Genomic DNA, 19283 nt, shown 5'->3' on the forward strand with positions numbered 1-19283 from the left:
TACCCAGATATATGTATTATGGAAACAAAGGGGGAAATAATTTCTTAAGGATTTCAGTGGGTCAAGATAATTCTTATTCCATGAAAAGCCTAAAGCCTTTGTATTAGTGTGAAATGTTGACCTGCATGTAGATATACTACAAGTAAATTTGATACCAAGTGACTATCAATAATACAGGAAATTTATCTTTGGATACAAAACCTAACCTAAGTTTCAAGTGAATAATGTAGTCTAGAACCACTATGTAACAATTCTGCATGGGCTTTGTGCATCGATTAACTGTATGAAACTGTTCCTTTGTTTTAAAGAAACACCTTCAAACTAAAAAACCCCATAACTCCTCTGTTGTTGAGGGGAGGGAAATGTTCATTAGTTTAGTTGCTGTCATGTATGGCTTTACTGACACCTCTTGTTAACTTTTATGTCTTTTTCTGACCTACTTTTTATGAAAAACAAAGAACAAAAACCATCCAGAGCAGGAGAGGAATGATAATTCAGTAGTTCCTGCATAACTTTGTATGAGGCATTTAAGTCAAATCCACATAACTCCCTTTTAAATGCTAAAAGCCTCATTTGGTTCAATGGTTCCTACAGAGGATTTAGAGAAATCAGGTTTTACTAAAATATCTCTATCTAGTTTCTCCAGGGCTAAAGGATCCTGAAACACTGCAGTCAACAGTTGAAAGTTGTGTTATCTAAATCTGGGCAATGACTTCGGTTTTTGTAGCTGTGACCGTTAATCTCTGTGCCATTTGCACCAAAAGCATAATAGTACTTCCATATTTCAGAGATGTGCAGACAGTTTGCATACTGAAAAAAATAGAATGTATTATACCAATGATAAGTATGATTTTAAAAAAGTTTTATTCAATTTCTATATTGATGTTAGGATGTTTCAACTAGCCTGGTTCGAGGGCAAATCACATAGAAAAGAAAAAACTTTTCATACCCTTCTTTAGCTGCCTTTTCAATGTAATTTCCTTTATGGTTACTTGCTCTAGTTATTTTTAACAGCTACAACATTTTAAAAGAAAATTGGCAGAAAAGTGGGGCTTTTTTTTCCTTAAAGTTGATATTGTCCATTCTGTAAGAACTGTGTTTCTTTACACAATAGTCAAGCTTATTTCTATAAGAAGAGAAAAAGAAAAGGCAGATACATATCTTAATTCAATCACATGATAGATTGCAAGGTCTTCAAAAAATAAAGTAAGTTTAAACCCTGATTTGAAACCTCTATTATACAGTAAGTGGCATCTCTGTTATGGAGATTATTTTAGAGGGGAAAAAAAAAATCTGAAAAAAAAAAAAAAAAGAGGAGTGGGGTGAGTCTCCTTGGTAAGTATTCTGGCCTTCCCACCTGAAGGGATTCGTGTTTGTGGGCAAGAAATACTGTGGTTTTAATCAATTCCTTACTGGGTCCCCAGTTTTGTTCTTTATCATGCCATGCATTCATTTTAATTGAGTTGATTTTATCTGATTATATTGATTTTATTTTAGTTTTAGTTAGTAGGTTGTATTTGGTGCATAACATAGACTGTAGAAGCTAGAACTTTATGCAAGGAGTAGAGGTGCACATATTTCTGCAGCCATAAATCCACAGTGTTTTAAAGTAAAGACTCCCCTATCTAAACATACCTTTTAATGACTGGCTCTGTTACAGTTTTTTGCACAACAGGTATAATTTTGCTGCTTTGTTCTAAAAGCCTCTGGATATTTGTATTTGAAGTTACTGAGGGCAGTCAAAAATCTGGTTTTGCTTTTCCAACTTTGCTTACTGATGATATCTGTAAATGTCAGGTAACTAGATGGTTTGGCTATTGACATTATTTTGCTATAGTGATATAAAGTAGTAGAGGCTACTGGATTTTTTTGGTCGTATGACTTAGATGATTGCATTATTGATTTTAATAAAATTACCACAACCAAGACCTGAAGGCTGTGTTAGATAGTGAAATCATATGGAAGATCCCACTGCTGCATTTTAAAAGTCTGATTACAAAATAGCTACAGTTTGTCATCTTTAAACAAGGAAGAAGGCCAGAGCTTGCCAGTGAGAAGCATATTCTAAAAACTGATTCTGTATAATAGGTTGGAGTGCAATGGGTTAAATGCACTATATCACTCATGGAAACAACTGAGGAAAACCTGCACGTTTTTTTTCATCTACCTCTAAAGTCCAGCGCTTCATTTCAGGAAGAGTTTGAGCTTTGTTCAATTATATGTGTTAGTGTTAAATAGATCAAGGGAGGAATTATTGAAGGGCAATTTCTCCTGTTGCTATGGTAGGCTTTTGTAATTGGTTTTGTATTAGGGGCTGTCACCCTTCCTCCTCCTCCTCCTCTTCACATCTCTGCCCCCTGCTCCACATGCTTACTGCTAGCAGACGGCACGCACCTATGGTCCACCACCGACAGTCAGTCTCACAATTAAGAAAAGCCTTTTCCTTTAACAGTTTGCTTCTGAGTTGTTGCATGATCTTTTTATGAAACAATATTGGAAAAGTCAAGTCAACTTGGAAAAACTCTTCCCATTGTGAAACTACAGAAACAGATTTGCAAAGAGAAAAATGTCATCTCAGCTAGCACTGCTCGATATATAACTTGCCTCCAAAGTTCTACGATTTCTGGAAAAGTCTCTAATAACCATCAGCTGATTTGCTGTTAAAATATTCCTTCTGGTTTGTATTTCACTACAAACTCTGTAACAGTAGTAAGTCTGTCCAAGGCTCAATGCATGACTTTTGCTCATACATGGTTAGAGCTGTGTTGGAAACTTTTTTTCCCATTGTCTTTCTGCCCACACCCCAATCTATTTTGAAGTTAAGTGGAACATCTCTGATGACTATTTTTTTTCCCCCAAGAACAATACAAGAGCAGTCCTTCCTAGAATAAATAATAATCAAGTGAGCAGGACATTTCTGCAATATAGAAAACATGGGTTCAAGTCTTTAATACTTCATTTTCACACCAAAACCTGAATGTGAATCTCTTACTTCCCAGGTGAGTGCCTGACCAGCAGTTTTTATGAAGGGTTCTTTTTCTGTCTGGCTTTGAGCATGGTATCCACTGAGAAATGTTCTCAATTGTGATTCAGTGATCTAATCTGTTGAATCAAGGAAGCCTGTTTTCTGCTTATGGTGGCTCGCTGCACATGTTAAATGACAAGACATCCTCTCCTACCCTCACTATTAAGATTACTTTTTTTCTTCCCCTGTGAATAAAATCTTCACCTAATAACAATCACAATAATAAACATAAATTTCCTTTTATTCCAGTTAAGGTCATTCTAGATGCGGGCACAGGAGTCTATATTCACCTTACCTGCAGAGCAGAGGAATTATTTTCATTGCTTATGGGGTATTTCAGGCAGGATTGTGGAACAACTCAATGGCCTATACAACATCACAGCTTACTACTGTATATTTATTGCATAACTGGCTCTCTAACCCAGGATAAAGTGTGTTGCATTCTGTGTGTGAAAATAAATACTTGATCAAAATTATAGACCACTGGAATATTTCTTTATCATGATCTCTGATCCCTCTCTTAGATAATTAGTAAGAGATGCAGTATATACTCTTACTGGCATCTGATCATCAGTACTATGGCTGTAATGGTGTCATAAGAAAATACTTTGTAAATGATCCAATGAAATTATGAGATCTATCATTCATAGCATTTTTGAGATTGTCATTTTATAGCTTTTACCAGTGGAAAGAAACATGCTTTGGTCTAGATACACGGCAAAAATTAACTTTAATTTTTCATAGGTAATATTCATTTATTTTTTTTTTAATTTGATAACTCCTGTTTATGAGGTTAGAATCCGATTATAGGCTTATATATGTTTATCTTTTGGGCACTGCGCTATTAAGACATTTCTGTAAAGTGTCACAAATCACTTTTTGCCCAGGATAATCTAATTTTCCTGATGTATCGTGTTTTTTGTCTTCTGGAGTAGTCTGTAACTGAGGTTCCCCTATGCCATTTTCAAAAATCCCACTTCAGAAGAACTCATATATCTTATGGTTTCCAAATTCTGGACTTTGTGCAGAGAACTGTTTTATGCATACTTCTTCGTATGGTGAAAGACAATGTGATCTCCATGCTTAGGGAAGAAAAATAATCATTCCCATTTCAAATGGATGGGTGGTATCATAGGGAGGGAGGGAAGAGATGGGGGTTCACAGCATTAATGTCTTTCATAGCCTCTGCAGATTGCTGGTGCCACTCTCTCTTCTGCCTTTTGTACAGTGCTGTCCCTTGAGAACTAAAATATTTCTGTTTAATAGGGATATGGAGCTTTATATCAAAATATTTGGGGAAAATGTAAACTGTGATGGTAATGGCTTCTTGGCCTTAAGCTTTATATGTCCTTCCCTAATTCTTCTAAGTAGGTTCTTTATAATACCTTCCCTTTCTCCTGCTTGCTTTAGATATGTTTTTTTTCTTCAGCTTTGCTTAACATGCAATTTGCCACTCCCCCTTCTGCGTCCGCTCACTTTGCTAGTGGGTCCCATCTGAAAACTAGGGATTTGGAGTGCTGTGTTATTCCTGTATGTGATGCAGTCATCTATTTGAAATCTTCCTCAGCTCCATAGGGTTGGAATACACAAGAAACAATTCTGAGAAATGTCCAGAGAAACTGTCTGTGATCTCTTTGACTAGAATATATGTGTTTTAATACTATTTAATATTTATAATGGGGAGGAAGGATTGAATAAACACTTACACTCTATTTACTTTTGAACACTTAAGCACAAATATGCTCGAGTAGAAAGAAAAAAACCTTCTCACTGGGAATGAGAAATGTGTTTCTCACACACACTAAGGATGTTGTGGGTGACTCTGTGACGTGCAATGCACAATGCAGTTTGTCTTTGGTGACCTTAAAAAACATAATCTAGAGAAGGTACATTACCAATGAAAGATGTAAAGAACAAATGATAAAATAATCTTAGTTGAATTTAACGGATATCATTTAAGGATGTATTCTTTGCGAGCACATTAGCTTTACCTATGATTCTCTTTTCATACCGTTTAATCAGAAGGATTTAAATCATTCCATTAATACAGTCTTGTTGATACTTTTGGTCTAGAGCCCCAACAGATACAGATATTTTGGTGAAAATCTGAACACAAAATAGAGAATTCCATTTTCTTTCTTCTGTATTTACTTTGCAAGGAGACTGTAATTAATGTCTATTTATAGAGCCCTTCACCACGGTCTGTACTTAAGCCTGTGCCCGAGCCTGCTCATGCAGTGCAGTACTTCAGCACAGAAGTGATTTCTGATGCTGGAATGGAGCTTAGATTGTCCTTTCCATCCTTTCCTGCAGGAGTCCACATGCAGATCAGAGCTTTCACTTCACTGCAAGCAATAGCTTATCCTAGTTTCATTTACTTTTTCTTTTTTTTTAAAGGTATATCTAAGAAACATTTGCTTGTCATATAAAGAAATTATCATTTCTGAAACAGTCGGCTGCATTAAAGCATTTTTCAAGATTTCCCTGATTACTCACAGCTTTTTTAATACATCTATAAATACAAATGTGATCATTCACACTGCATATGGCAATATTGAATGACCTCAGCTGGACTTGCCTGAACTTCTGTATGTGACATTACAGTGCTGTTTTAATAGAGTTTTTTTGTGGTGGGTTGGGTGTTTGTTTGAGGTTTTTTTTTTTCCTTAGAGGTGTGATGCTCATTAGCAGCATGTGTGCATGTCAGGGAATGTGGGCTCAACTATCACATCTGCCCGTTCAGGATGGATGGCAGATGCCTTAGCAAAGCTTATAGGATGCCACAACGTGGTCAGATTTTATCATACTGTATCATTATAATTGTCAAGTATATATGCTACAAGATTTCAGTCTCACAAGATTTAATGACAAAGGTTTGAACTTTGGGGTGATATTGGCAGAGCAGTTATTGCTATTATTTGATCATTTCTTAATTAAATTAGAAGATTTAGTTCTTATCTTTGCTAAAAAATTTAATATAATTTAAAAAACAAGCTATGTATGGCCATAGTAGTTGTTACTTTAAAGATTAGGTTATTACATTAAAAAATGTTATGTTCTTTGATATATCATCCATCTCTGTACTAAATTTTGAATGTAACAAATATAAATTCCTCTTGTTTCAAATTCATTGAAGTGTACAGGTAGGTGAAAATGTTAAGTTTAGACTCATCCAGGTCAGTTAATGAGCTGCTTACTGTATGTTCCAGTTTCATAGTGATGGAGAAAAGCAGCACTATATGTACAATAAAGTCAGAATAAAAATAATATTATAGCCAGTACTTTTTAAGAGAAGAAATGCATCCCCATCATTATCTCCAGACTGCATAGCATAGTTGTGGCAGTGTGCAATTCAGTCAGGTACCAGGGATGCTGAGTTTTAAGTTGTAAATCTAAGTGACTCTTGTGATATATTCTGTTCCAACCCATTACTCTTATGAAGTTGGGAAAAGAAAGACATAGAAATACATCTAACTTAGAGTCTTGTACTGGGGTGATAGTCTGCCAGTTACAGGAGATTCCCATCAGACTGTTTCTGAGTCCACCAATTTTATCAGCACCTGCTATTTGCAACTGATAAAATATAACCCCTGCAAACAACTGGGAGGTGAAAATATCCACAGTACCATTTGCCGTTTTTGCAAGATACAAAAAATACTTTATTAAAAATAAAATCATGATGTTTGGTTTGGCCCCTGACATGGTAAGATTGGAATAGAGACCCCCAAATCTATCCTAGCAGCTAACAGTAGCAAAATTTCTCTCCTTGAATTCTGGAATGAGCAATTAATTAGCTGGACCAAAATTAATTGCATGAGCCATCTGACAGCTGGAACAAATGGGACAAACTGTTCCTCAGCTGTGAAGTGAGATAGTCTGAAGAATGGAGTGATAAGGAAGGGAAGGCAGCAGAGCTTCTGTCTCAGATGTGCTCTGTTGGCCATCAGAGAGGAAGGGAAGGGGTTGCTCCTGCCGCTGTGAGGGTACTTGTAGCATTGCTCTGCCTGTTCCTGGCTGATGGGTACCTGCACGTGCTGATGAGCATTCAGCACAGCTCTTCCAGGAGATACCACTCTGACTGTAGCTTCACACGTAGCATCAAAGTTTTCAGTTGTGGAATTAGCCTATGCCATGAAGACTTTTATGATTTGCAGACCAACGGTTTGGCACAGAGAGTTGTAAGTCTGTAATAGGCTAATAGTCACCAAGGGGGGTACAAACGTATGTCAAAAAGTTAATAGAAAATGCTAATGCAAAGAGAAGAATGTCCTCACCACGTAGGTTGTTCTAAAGCTTTGAAATGAAGTCTACCAACTCTCCTCAAGACTGGAGATCAATTTCTGTTTGATGTGAGGCAACTTCTGATATTTCATAATCAGAGGCAAAAGGTACATGCAGCAGTGTCGTGAGTATATGCAGACTTCAGTTTTTCTGACTAGTGGACATTTTTAATTGGATATTCTGTATTTTTCAAAAATAAATTGGAACATTTTTTCCTTGTTAACTTACGACTACTGCCATAGGAACCAAATTCCTTTTTTCCTAGTCGGTCATTTTATAGATTGGTGAGTACCATTAAGGATCTGATCTCCAAAGTAGCACTCTGTATCCATCGGGGAGAAAAGCCGAAAGGGAGGTTTTGAAAGAATATCTGTATGATTTTTAAAATCTTTTTCTTACTGTAGATTTCTACCACATTTTTGGGTCCGATGGGAGTTCTTATAATGTACATATTTTCTCACAAATGTGCTTACTAACGCCTGAATCAGTGCTGGTGAGATGCACTTCTCACTGAAGCATTAATTTATTAAACTAAAAGCATTTCAAAAGGCAACTTTTAGAGGAAGCCTGAGTAGAAACATCGTGAAGGAGCAGATAAATTCTGCTGCTGACATTATCACATCATTCAAGCTGCAGTTGTCAATCCTAATGAAAGGTGGTGATGCTGATTTGAGCATATTGTTTATATGATGTGCAAAAGCTTTGGGAGATAAGGAGTCCCTGTTGCTATCATTTATAATTAAAGTGTCCATCACTTTTCTCTAAAAAAATTGGCTGGCAAATAAATAATTAAAGGTCTGATTCTGATACACTTAGTTGAAATGAGAGTGACTCCTGAGAACAGTCCAAATGCAGTAAATGGAATTTCTTCAAAGTAAGGTTTCAAGATAAATAATACTATTAGAATCTCAGTCAGAACCAGGTCTTGTTTGTTAAGCCAGGAGGGTATTCTGGTTTGTGCTTTAATCCCACAGACATCTAAGACTGTCCACTTACAAACAATGCCTGGTGTTGTCTGTCATGCCTAAACAGGTTATCTTTTAAGCACAGCAGAAACTAGTTTTAAATTAAGGGCTAGATAAGAGTTCCCTGCTTATTCAAACAACCAAAGATAAGCAAGTTGTTAATCTGATGGTATGTGCAGTACAGAAGCTTTATAAAGCTTTGTTTTACCTAATGAGATCATTTTATGTCTGGGTTTTTCTTTGATTATTTCATTGAATTGATATTTAAAAGAAGGGTTATGTTTAAATTATGTTTCTTTTCATAGTTTCTAAAATAAACAAAAAGGTTGGAGGGGAATTTTTTTAAAATACAAGTTATTTTACCTGCTTCTATTGTGTTTCAGTAATAACCTTGCTTCCATAATGGTTGAAATAACTTTAAATATGCAAGTCCCTCACAGCAGTGGCAGGGAGAATTTTCAGTTGATTTTGCTACCTTGAAATTAACCTTTTACTACCGCATGCATATGTTTGTCATTTATCGCCTTTTTCTCAGGTGCAAAGAGGGCTACCAAGGAGTCCGCTGTGACCAATTTTTGCCGAAAACCGACTCAATCTTGTCAGATCCAAGTACGTCGATTGTTTTTCTTACATTTTTAATCCATGCTGGAGGCTATTCTTGCCATGCGAGATGACCCTTTGCCTGTTGTCAGAAAGCATGTTACGGACCACCGCATTGTCTGTAGAGAGCGGTGTTGCTTTTGTCGGTAGGATAACAACACATCCCCTGTCTCTGTTCGTACAAAACACCTGTGGCTGCAGCACGGAGGGCTGTCAGAGGACTTGATTCCTTATGATTTGGAATAATACTGATCCTGCTTAAAGCCAAAATATTCCCATTCCTCTATTTTTGACTCAAGAAGAAATAAAACTACATAATCTAAAAGGAAACCAAGTATAGACTGCAAAGCGTTTCCTGCAAAACAAAGTAAATTCATATTATCTGGCACTGCAGAGATTATAATCTTGAAAATATGTGAGATGAGTTTACACCAAACTCTTTTTTTTTTTTTTCCTTCTTTTTTCAGTCTTACAAGTAAAGTTGCTCTGGTTTTGCAGATTAAGGGCATACTTTCAGGTAGTAATGTGGAGTCAAAGTAACTTTCTATTACACTGCTGACTATGTGCCGGAATACCGTCTGCATATATGTTCTCCTACTCCTCTGTTGCCCTTTTTAAATTCTGTTGACTAATAAAACTATCTCAAAAATATTGTCGCAGATGAATTTACTGGAAGTGAATCCATTTACTAATTAATGCTGTTTATCTTAAATTTTTTAATGAAGTGACATACAACAAAGGGTCATATCCAATCTCTTGGTTTTGTTCTTATACCTGGAAAGTGTAATGTATTAAGTCCTCTGGTTTTGGGTGCTCTTAAAATTTTGATTTGAGTTGTTTTATGGGTTTTTTTTCTGAAGAATAATGCTTGTTATTCTAGTCTTGTGTGTGTGCTTTCTGTTTATTTGCTTGTGCTTTTCCATGTGAAAGATTGTTTCCAAAGACACCTGTTGTTTTGTAGTTCTGTGTTGTATAGCTCCCATTATAGGTTGCTTTGTATTTGGTTTAGCTTTTACTTTTGCTTGACCTTTAATGGTAAAGTGCAGAGCCTATAACGAGCAGGCAGATTTTACCTGTGCCAGTGGGTATGTGCATGTGTCAACACAGAAGTTGTGTATATGGCAAGGAAAAAGGTACTTTGTCTCCTAAAAGCAAGGAAGAGGACAACCAATTAGCAGGACAGGATGGTACCTATCTGACTTGCTTCTAACAGGGAACTCTAGCTTTAGTCTTTCAAGAGTAAAGATGAAATTCATATAGACACAATATAAAGCCCAGAAAAGATTCCCAGATTAAGCTGTATCTGACAAGACCAAAAGCCCTACAGTGTTTATATATTGCAGACAGCATTGTGCTGGTTGCACAGACTTGTTTCTCTTTACCTGGGAGATGCTCAATTACTCTGGTTGGTTCCTGACTGCATTGTTTCTGTAAAATTGTTCAGCCACCTTACCTTGCTCAGTAAGCTAAAGTTCTGCTGAAATGTCCTTTTTACACCTTCTGACCACAAAGGCATTTTTGTTTTATTTTATTGAGGGTTTCTTTCAAAATTATGTTGTTTAGGCTACGTGAGAGCAGGGGACCTTGGCTTGATATTGATGTAGATCCACTGGACACACCTGTGGCCCAAGAAGGGCTCCTCTTCCAAGATAAATAAAGACGGTTAATACGAGTTAGGTACTTTTCCAGCAAGTTTTGACATTTTACTTATAGTTGATCCTCATCCATGTTCAAAAGAGGAAAACCTTTTGTTCAGGTACATTTCTGTGTATTGGCATAGTGTGATTTATCTCTGTCTATGTATGTGCATATGCACTTGTTCTAAGCATGTCTAGCCTGAAAGGGAGGTATTAGAAACTTTCTGCGGCAGCTGGACAGTGACAGAGGAACATTTTACTCAGGAGTTAAGTCAGTAATGTGTTATCTTCCTTCTGGAGAGGAAAGAATTAATAGCATGCTGATAGTTAGCACTTGGGCAGAAATATTTGCTCTTTGCATAACCTGAGTGTAAAAAGCATTTGACGCAGTGGTCAAGAGCAATATGATCATTTCCAAAGGCTCTGGTGTTGCTTTGCAAAAACTATTTTTGTGGTTGAATGTGTGTTTGGATTAGGAAAAGAATGACTGAAAGATACTAAAGAGTGAATTTGAAAGTATCTTCAGAAAGGAGCAATTTTTTTAAAAAAATGCAAGGTTTAATTTCTGAAAGTTGAACACTCAGATCTGTGTCTGGACTGCACGTAGCCAATGCTGGCTGGTGTCAGTCAAGCTTTACAAACAAGTCCAGCTCATTTGAGTTCTGTGGGATTGCTTAGGGTTCTCAGTAACAAATATGTTCAGAACAGCTAATGATTCATCTGATCACAATATTTAGCTTATTTGAAGTTCAGATGCATGAAATAGTGAAGCAATATGTTTTTAATCTTACCTTGCCTGTGATAGCACAGGTTACATTTTCAAACATTCACTTGTCATTAAATGGGAAGTGCATCTGGGCCACAGTCACTTGGGAAATAGCAGCAATATTGTCTTAAGATTGTTACTTACACACACAATGCTTTTTTTTTTTTTCTTCCCCCCCCCCTAGTAACTCTAAATCAAACTAAGCTTGTTCACATAGCTATTATCTGAGGTTGCATAGTGACAAATCATATGATATGACTCTACTTTTCAATATATTTTCAATAGTATCAGGTCAAACCCACCTTCTTACCTCATTCTACGTGTATGCTAGGCAGGTTTTGACTTTACGTCACAAATATGGGTACAAATTATGTAATATTTAATATAGATTAATGCATGCTAAGTCATGTACATGTCATTTAATTAAACTAAATGGTTAAAATATTTAAGATTCTGCTTTTTGTGAAACCTCTTGAATCAAACTACCTGATGGTGTTTTGGAGTTCCTGAATTGCCATTCGTGGCTTCTGGCAGTCAGATCTGCCACCTGCTACCTTCTTCATCTCAAAGTTAGGATCTAGTTCATAAGAAAACAGATATAGGACACACAGAACAATGTCAAAACACCCCAAACACAGGCCCTTCTACTGGACCTTCAAGCATTATAGATGTTAGTAGCTTCTACTTCCCTTAATTTCTTTGCTCTTAACCAGGTTTTCTGGGTCTTAAAAAACCAAAACCAAAACCAAACCACACAACAAAAAACCCAAACCCAAATGCAAGTAGTTTGAGAAGTTTATTAATCATGGAATACAGGAGAAACCTACTTATACCATGGGAGCCACAAGGAACCTAACAAAATTAATGGTGTCACCAGTAAGGGGAAGGGCTGCATGCTGCATGACAATGCAACCCATGCTCACAGTCACTATCAAGAGGAGGGAATCTTATGTCAGCCCTGCTAATACTGGGCAGGACAAGTCCCTGAATCTCTCTGTCATCTCCTTCATCTATGGAAGAAGTGCTAATGGGACAAAGAGAAAAGAAACAGCAGTCACATGCTGGGAGGAAAGGATAGGAGCTTATGTGAAATGTTGCTTTACCTTTCTCCATCTGGGCTAACCTCTCTATATATACAGTTCATGGCAATGGTAGAGCACTTACATTTGCAGCATTATAAATACAATTAAACTTTAGGTACAAGTCATTTTTCAGACCTGTGTACTCCTGCATGTATCTATAGGATTGGGAACTGATATAATACAACATAAATTGTGCAAATATACTCATGTACTACTGTTTATAGTGTTCTGGAGTAGACTTACCTGGCCTAACAAGTCTTGAAAGGTAAGTTGTATGTAGGCTGAGGATGGGTTTTTTTGATCAGTTTTCATACTGAGGCAAAGTCTAACCTTTAAAGCTTTGTCCATTCTGTGTAGATATTCCAAAGCAGTAAACGAGGCATTGAGAATGAGTTTGTCACATTACCCATTTTTTACCAGAATGTTGAACTCCACCTTCAACTATTTTGTTCTTAACTTAGCATTGAAAGTTACTTTCCTATGCTAAAAGTTTATTTCAGTTTTAAAGTGAAGAGGGATCCCCTATCAAATATTAGGAATGTTATCCAATCCTTTTTCAGAATAAACATGTATTTTCTAAAAGAAAAAAAAAATAGGATGGCAAGCTTTTAGGTCACTAGGCCATACTCCTGTTGGAATCAACCTCATCATGTAATTCCTTCCGTAAGCCGATCATACTTCATGTGTAAACCACTTACAATCACCAGGAAGTAGCCACTAGAAACAGGTTTTGTTTCTCATCCCTGCTCTGAGGGTTTCAAAACTTTTCAGCTTCCACACAAAGTTTATGGACAGAAAAAATCTGTCCATTATTGAAATACACACTTTTTTTTCTACATTGATATATTTTTCTATCAGTTTCCACCACGTTTGGGTCTGTTAAATTGGCTTCTTCAAATGTCAGAAGTCTTGTTTGTATAGAGCTAGCTATAGCCTGTGGTCCTCTGTTACTTTAACCTGTGACAGCATGGCACAGATCGTGCTTCTTTATGAATCTCATCAAAGAGAAACCTGCAAGTGTCGTGTCTGGAATCTGCAGTTACTCATTCCTAGACTACCTCTTTATATAGCAAAGGATCAAACCACCTCTCCTGGAAGACTGGGACTGTAAATAAGTAAAACAACCCTAGATAGTTAAAAAAGGGATAAAACTATTTTTCCAGAAATGTATTTGAAGCCTTAAGATCCACACTCACCTTCTCAAATGCCTCCCCACCCCCCAAACAAAAAAAAAAGGGGGGGGGGATTTTCTGCTTTTTTTTCCCTCCTTTTTTCCTTTTTTTTTTTTTCTTTTTTTTTCCTTGTTTGTGGGTTGTTTTTTTTTCTTTCTCTGTCCAGTTCTGTATTTGTAAGATCATAGGATAATTTGGGTTGAAAGAGAAGTCTGGACTCCTCTGGAGAACTCGGGATTCTCAGCCTCCTGTTTTAAGCAGAGCTGGCTTTGAAGTTTCTGCTACCAACACTGGGCACCGTGAAGGCAGTCTGTAAAGAGACTGTTACTAAATAGAGGAAAAAATGAATTGCAGTTGGTAAATATTTATAGACTATATTTTCAGATAATTGGAATAAATAAAAATAAACTTCTGAGTCTCGTACTGAATGATTGATTTTCTAGAACCTGAATATTATTTTTTTTGTCAGCTTTACTACCTTTCTGAATTTGTCAACATTCCTCTTGATTTTTTTTTTCTCCTGCTTTTTGGATTTCTAGAAGGCACAGGAGAAAATAAGGTTTTGCTAGTGGAAAGACTGAAGGTTGGATGTAGGTAGGGGCTGTTATAAGTGGAAGAAAATTTAGGAAAAATAGTAGGACTGGATAGCCAGAGGTGGATATGTGAGTTTTGTGGAGGGCAAGTGCTAAAAGAGATTTAACATGGTGCTTGTTTAACCCCAGATAGACCTTTTGATATCTGGATTAAAATCTGAATTTTAACTTTGTCACAAAAATAAAAGGGTTTTAAGCCTTTCTGCAGCAATTATGTTATCTGTTTAAGACTGGTTTGTATTCAAAAAGGGCATATGGAGTGAGTGACTGCAGACTAAGTTTCTTTTGCAGTGATTGTAATTTTGTGCTGTCATCAATTTAATTGCAAAGAGTGCCACATTAGCCATGTTTTCAAAGAATAAAAATTATTTATGTTGGTCTAGGGTATTAAGCTTTTATAAAAATGAAATAATCAAAAGGTGATATTTTATTGCCGTGTAAAATTAGATTTTAAGAGCTATGTGTGACAACAATCAAGTGAAGTTCCTGAAAACAACAGGTCAGTGTAAGATCTGTTAGCATCCATCAAGTGGGTATGACATTTCTGTTAACTACGGTTTCTTTAGAAGGATATACAAACTGAGTTCCTCCAGTTCAAATGCATCACAAATCAGCCTAGATTAGTGTTGATGCATTAAAGATTGAAAGGAAGGAAGGAAGGAATTGCCTTAATAAAAATAGCAATAAAGGAGAAAAGCAACACAGTCACATCAAAAGTTTTAATTATTTTTTGTATAATCTAAAAAAGGTGCATCACATGAGACAAAGGCTGGGGAATGTGAAACCTCAGCAAGGTAAAATAAGAAAGAAAATATATCCTTGGGGGAATGAGGGACGTGTTTTCCCTGCTCTTTGATCAAGTGTGGGTAGAGATCTCAGGATAAAGGCTGTAAAAGATGACATGTTTTCAAATTTGAGTTTTGCTGAAGCTGTGAAAATTTACTTTGTGTGAATAGTATGAATCTTCTTGATTTGGTTTTGTTTGTTTCTTTAAAATAGGAACTTCGGCTTTATTTTGTAGAAGGGCAATGAAATGCTCAAAAACAGAAGTGCAACATCAACAAAGCGTTAGTAAAGTGGTTAGCTAGTGATAAGTGGAAGTGTGAATGTGTTCATTGTCAGAAGATATTGAAAAGTTAATCCCCGAGAGAGATGAATTGAAATCAAAAATTTGCTACAAATGCAGTAGGCAAGGAAAATCACTATCAGTTTTGATAATATAATTATTTCTTACAATATTAAAAATAAAATTTAAATGTATAGGGAAAAACTGTAATATTTTTTCTATAGGTAAGCTAACAGTGACTTGTACAGAATGTGCCATATCAATATTACTCAGCAATTTATATTTTTTTTTCTGTTAGTACTGCAGAACAGATTTTTAAAGTCACAATAGTATTGGTGGTCTTCACATTTCTAGTATAGGGGGGATATTTTAAATTAATTCTAAATTAATAAATTTGTGTCACTTTTCTCAGGTTAAAAATAACAGCAAAAAAATCCACTAGTGGGATAGCAGTTTCCAAACAGCACTGAATTTAACTGCTTTTATTCCTTTTGTGTGCAATAATAGACCTTTTTTTCCAGTACTTTCCCAGCCCTTTTAGAAAAAACAAAACAAAACAGTTTGCGCAACAACCCCCCACCCCCACCCCCCGCCGCTTTCTTTCAGGAAAGATTGAAGGGGGTTTACAGTTGTTTCCCATTTCATATTTCAGTTTTAATGAATGGTCAGCCTTTACCAAATTAATTTCTATCTTTACTTATTACTAGCTAAAATAACATTTAAATAAGAAGTCACGCAGTTTTATTGGGAAAAGTAGAAAAACTCCATCTGCATTTGACCAAAATCCTTTTATTAGTTTTAAAGGAACATTGATTCTTTATTCTTCTCCATTCATCTCTTCTCCTGGAAGACAAGAGTGTATTGGTATCTGGTTGCTTGTTTTATATTCAAAACTTTTCATTTAAAGTATTGAAGTATGTCTGGTTTTCCCATGACTTTTAGGCCTTAAGTGGTCTTCTGTAATTTAGTTTGCATTTTGTAATTTTAGACTGCATCTCTGCAGAAATTTGTGGAGAGAAGCTAGAATCAGGTAGATGCAATGTCTTTGATAGCAATTAAAGAAAAAAAAAACCAAACCACACCACAACAAAAAAACAAACGTGAAAACCACTTGCTTCCTTCTCCAATGTTGAGAACTGCCTATAGGTGGAAGAATAATAATGAAATTGAAAATTCCTTTTATTTGATCTTGGTATAAATCCCAAGGAAGACAGAAGATGGGGGTATCTAGCAATGCAGGTCCCATTCAACAAAAAGATTTAATCAGTGTATCTTCCTGTAAGCCATAGATGCTAGAAATGAAGAATGAAATTACAGCCATCCCATGCGGAGGGGCTTGAAGGCTGCCTTTCCAAACTACAATTCATCTGTGAAATTTGGGACTTGCATCTAGTTAAAGTATTTCTAGGTCTTTGTGTAGTGATTTTTGCATGTGTATTTTAAGGAAAATTACCATATGATGGCAGAAACACTCGACTATAGCTTGTTACACAACAGTCACAGCAGATGGCTGTGAATAGAGGTTACAGGCTTATGTAAGGGACGGAGCTGTGAATCGCGCTCTCCCGCTGGCGAGCCCGCTCTGCCGTGAGCACTGGGTTCATCTCGGTGCCTGAATGAGAGGCGGTGCAGCACTTTCACTAAACAAGCACCTTCTGAAGTGATGAGCCTCTGAAACATCAACTTCTTCTATCCGCTCCTTTTACAAACACATTATGATTTCCTACATCTGCTGTTGGCCATCCCATGTCTGGAAAACCGTAAGTATAAATATAGCTTGAAGTATATGTTCTGTGATGCTCTGGAAGCATCTAACTTAGCCTGTTGGTCTGAGTAACTAACTTTTCTGACTTGCATACTCTTCGTACTGATGATGTGTTACTGTTGGTGTCAATCTCCCACTGTCGTCTTAGAAGGACGCTTCTTTTTTTGCCTGGATGGACAAGGTGGAATCAATCATTTGACTTGTCAGATCACATTTACAGGCCTTCTAAGAGGAGAATTTGGCAGCACAGCAACCACAGTTCTTCATGCTCGGGGAGAAAAGTATAAGCAAAGATGGGTCATCGTGAGATGACATGTAGGAAAATTGCGCAAACCACGACAGTGATTTAGCTGAAAAGCATTCATTTTGTTGGGTTCTGTCTCTGTGAATTAGATACTCAGTTGTCCAAACAGCATTTCATTTTGGCAATACAGTTTCATGTTAGCTCAGTGACTTAGTCACAGTTTTGATGTTAAACGCCTCAGGATTGGTTGAGATGGTATGGTGTAGTTTTCATAAAGATGTCATAGCCTGTTGCAGGAGCTATTGAGAACACATGGAGAAAAAAGATGGATTTCTTTTATCAGCAACTAATCTTATAACTTTGAATGTATCTGTATTAAATCTAAGTCTGAACTGGGTGTTTTGCCTTCTGCTATGAGTGCTTCTGTGTTGAAATGGTTCCAGTAAAAAATGCAGCAGCGCATGTGCAGATAAATCATGAAGCTGTGGGGTTCCTGATGTTCTGATCTGTCCTGTCTGCACTGCAGTTATACAGCTGTAAGTAGTAAGCAGCAGGAAGACAAATTCAAACACTGATTCTCACAGGTACAAAGCTCGAGATCAGTCCAGCACACACTATCTTGAGATTATAAACATTAAGGGGCCCATACGTGAGAGTTAAAGTTTCCTTTGAGAGGCTATCTGCTGAGTGTGCTGTTTGTCTTCCCCAAAATAATACATTTTAAGAGCCACTATGCTCTTATTTGATCTTTACTCTTTGCATTAAGTCCATATTCCAATATAAGGATGCTTATTAAGGCAATTCGTGTTGTTAGAGTTTTCGTTTCACATGGAGCTTCTACCAATGTTGCTTGAGCTCACTTGAACAATTTCTACTTATTAAGGAAAACCTGGAATCAATGTGTTGTTGAATATTAATACATTACAGTGTTGTTGTGAAGACCAGATGCTTGGTGGGTAACGTGTGTATATACATATCTTCCTAAAGTAATGGCAATCTTACTGAAAGCATTAGGGGTCAGCATTACTATGAGTTTGATTACCTCATCAAGGTAATCATTTTCTTCTCAGAAGATAGATAGTACTGAGACTCCTGAAGGCATTTTCAGGCTCGTTTCTCAGGCCTCCCACAACAGTCATATTTGGCAACAGAGAACGGCCATTGCTGGTTAAAACTTTACTGTGCAAACCCAGCAATTTATGAAACTATTATTCCCTGGATCAAAAAGATCAAATGGTTAAATCTTGATCTTACTGAAACTAGTAACTGTTTTATATAGTAAATCCTTTGAGGTTACATTGCCCTGTCATGACTTTTATTCCATGTATGACTACTATTTTGCTAGAGATTATTGTATTGACCGTTGGGGGGTTGAAGTGGCCAACCTTGAGGATATGCATTCATTTTCTGCAGTGATAAAATTTGATCATGGAAATGGTTTCTTAAAAGATAACCTGGATCAGTGTTGTCTCAGAGGCAAACCAAAAAAAAGGTTGTAACAGGCAATTCTTGATGAGATTGTTTTTATTGGGAGGACTTGATTCGCTTCCAGCCTTTTCAGAGAGCACCCTGCTCCCAGGGCTCCCGGCTCTTTGCTCTTGCTGCAAGCACCAGCTTGCTGTAGAGAAAAAGTCCAATTGCTTGCTGCTGTCATCAGTGGCACATTAAGGGGCCTGGGAAACAGAACATTCCTCTTGTTACTTCTGTACACAGCCTGTGTAACAGGTTTGGTAATCTAGCTTTGAATGGTCGTATGAAGAAAACAGTACTGAACCACTGAGCTGACTGTAACAGCCAACCTCTGCCTGTCATTGCCCCTTTGGTTTTAACAAGTAGTTCTGCTCCTTGGTCTTGTTTATCTTTTCCCCAACCATTTTAGCATCTCAGTTGGGTTATCAGCATCAAAAGGAAAAGATTTGAGTGTTCTGTTTTCTTCTGATTAAGATATGAATTCTCTCTTTCTTGGCCCACTTGTCTTAATTTCCTACTCTCTAGGTTCTTCTCCCCCCACCCTTTCTTATTATTTCCAAATATCTACTTTATTTCCTTCCCTATTTGAGGTTTTTTTTTCCCTTCAACATCTAAAT

General features: G+C 36.8%; 1 protein-coding gene across 1 annotated transcript in view; it reads left to right on the forward strand.

The window, feature by feature from the left end:
- Window positions 1-19283, forward strand: part of NRG3 (neuregulin 3) — a 419699-nt gene that overhangs the window by 293888 nt on the left and 106528 nt on the right. Inside the window, exon 3 of the mRNA XM_037400881.1 lies at window positions 8807-8880. Coding sequence (XP_037256778.1) covers window positions 8807-8880 — 74 coding nt within the window. The remainder of the gene's footprint in view (window positions 1-8806; window positions 8881-19283) is intronic.

Source organism: Falco rusticolus, chromosome 9, assembly GCF_015220075.1.
Source record: "Falco rusticolus isolate bFalRus1 chromosome 9, bFalRus1.pri, whole genome shotgun sequence".
NCBI classification, from domain to species: Eukaryota; Metazoa; Chordata; class Aves; order Falconiformes; family Falconidae; genus Falco; species Falco rusticolus.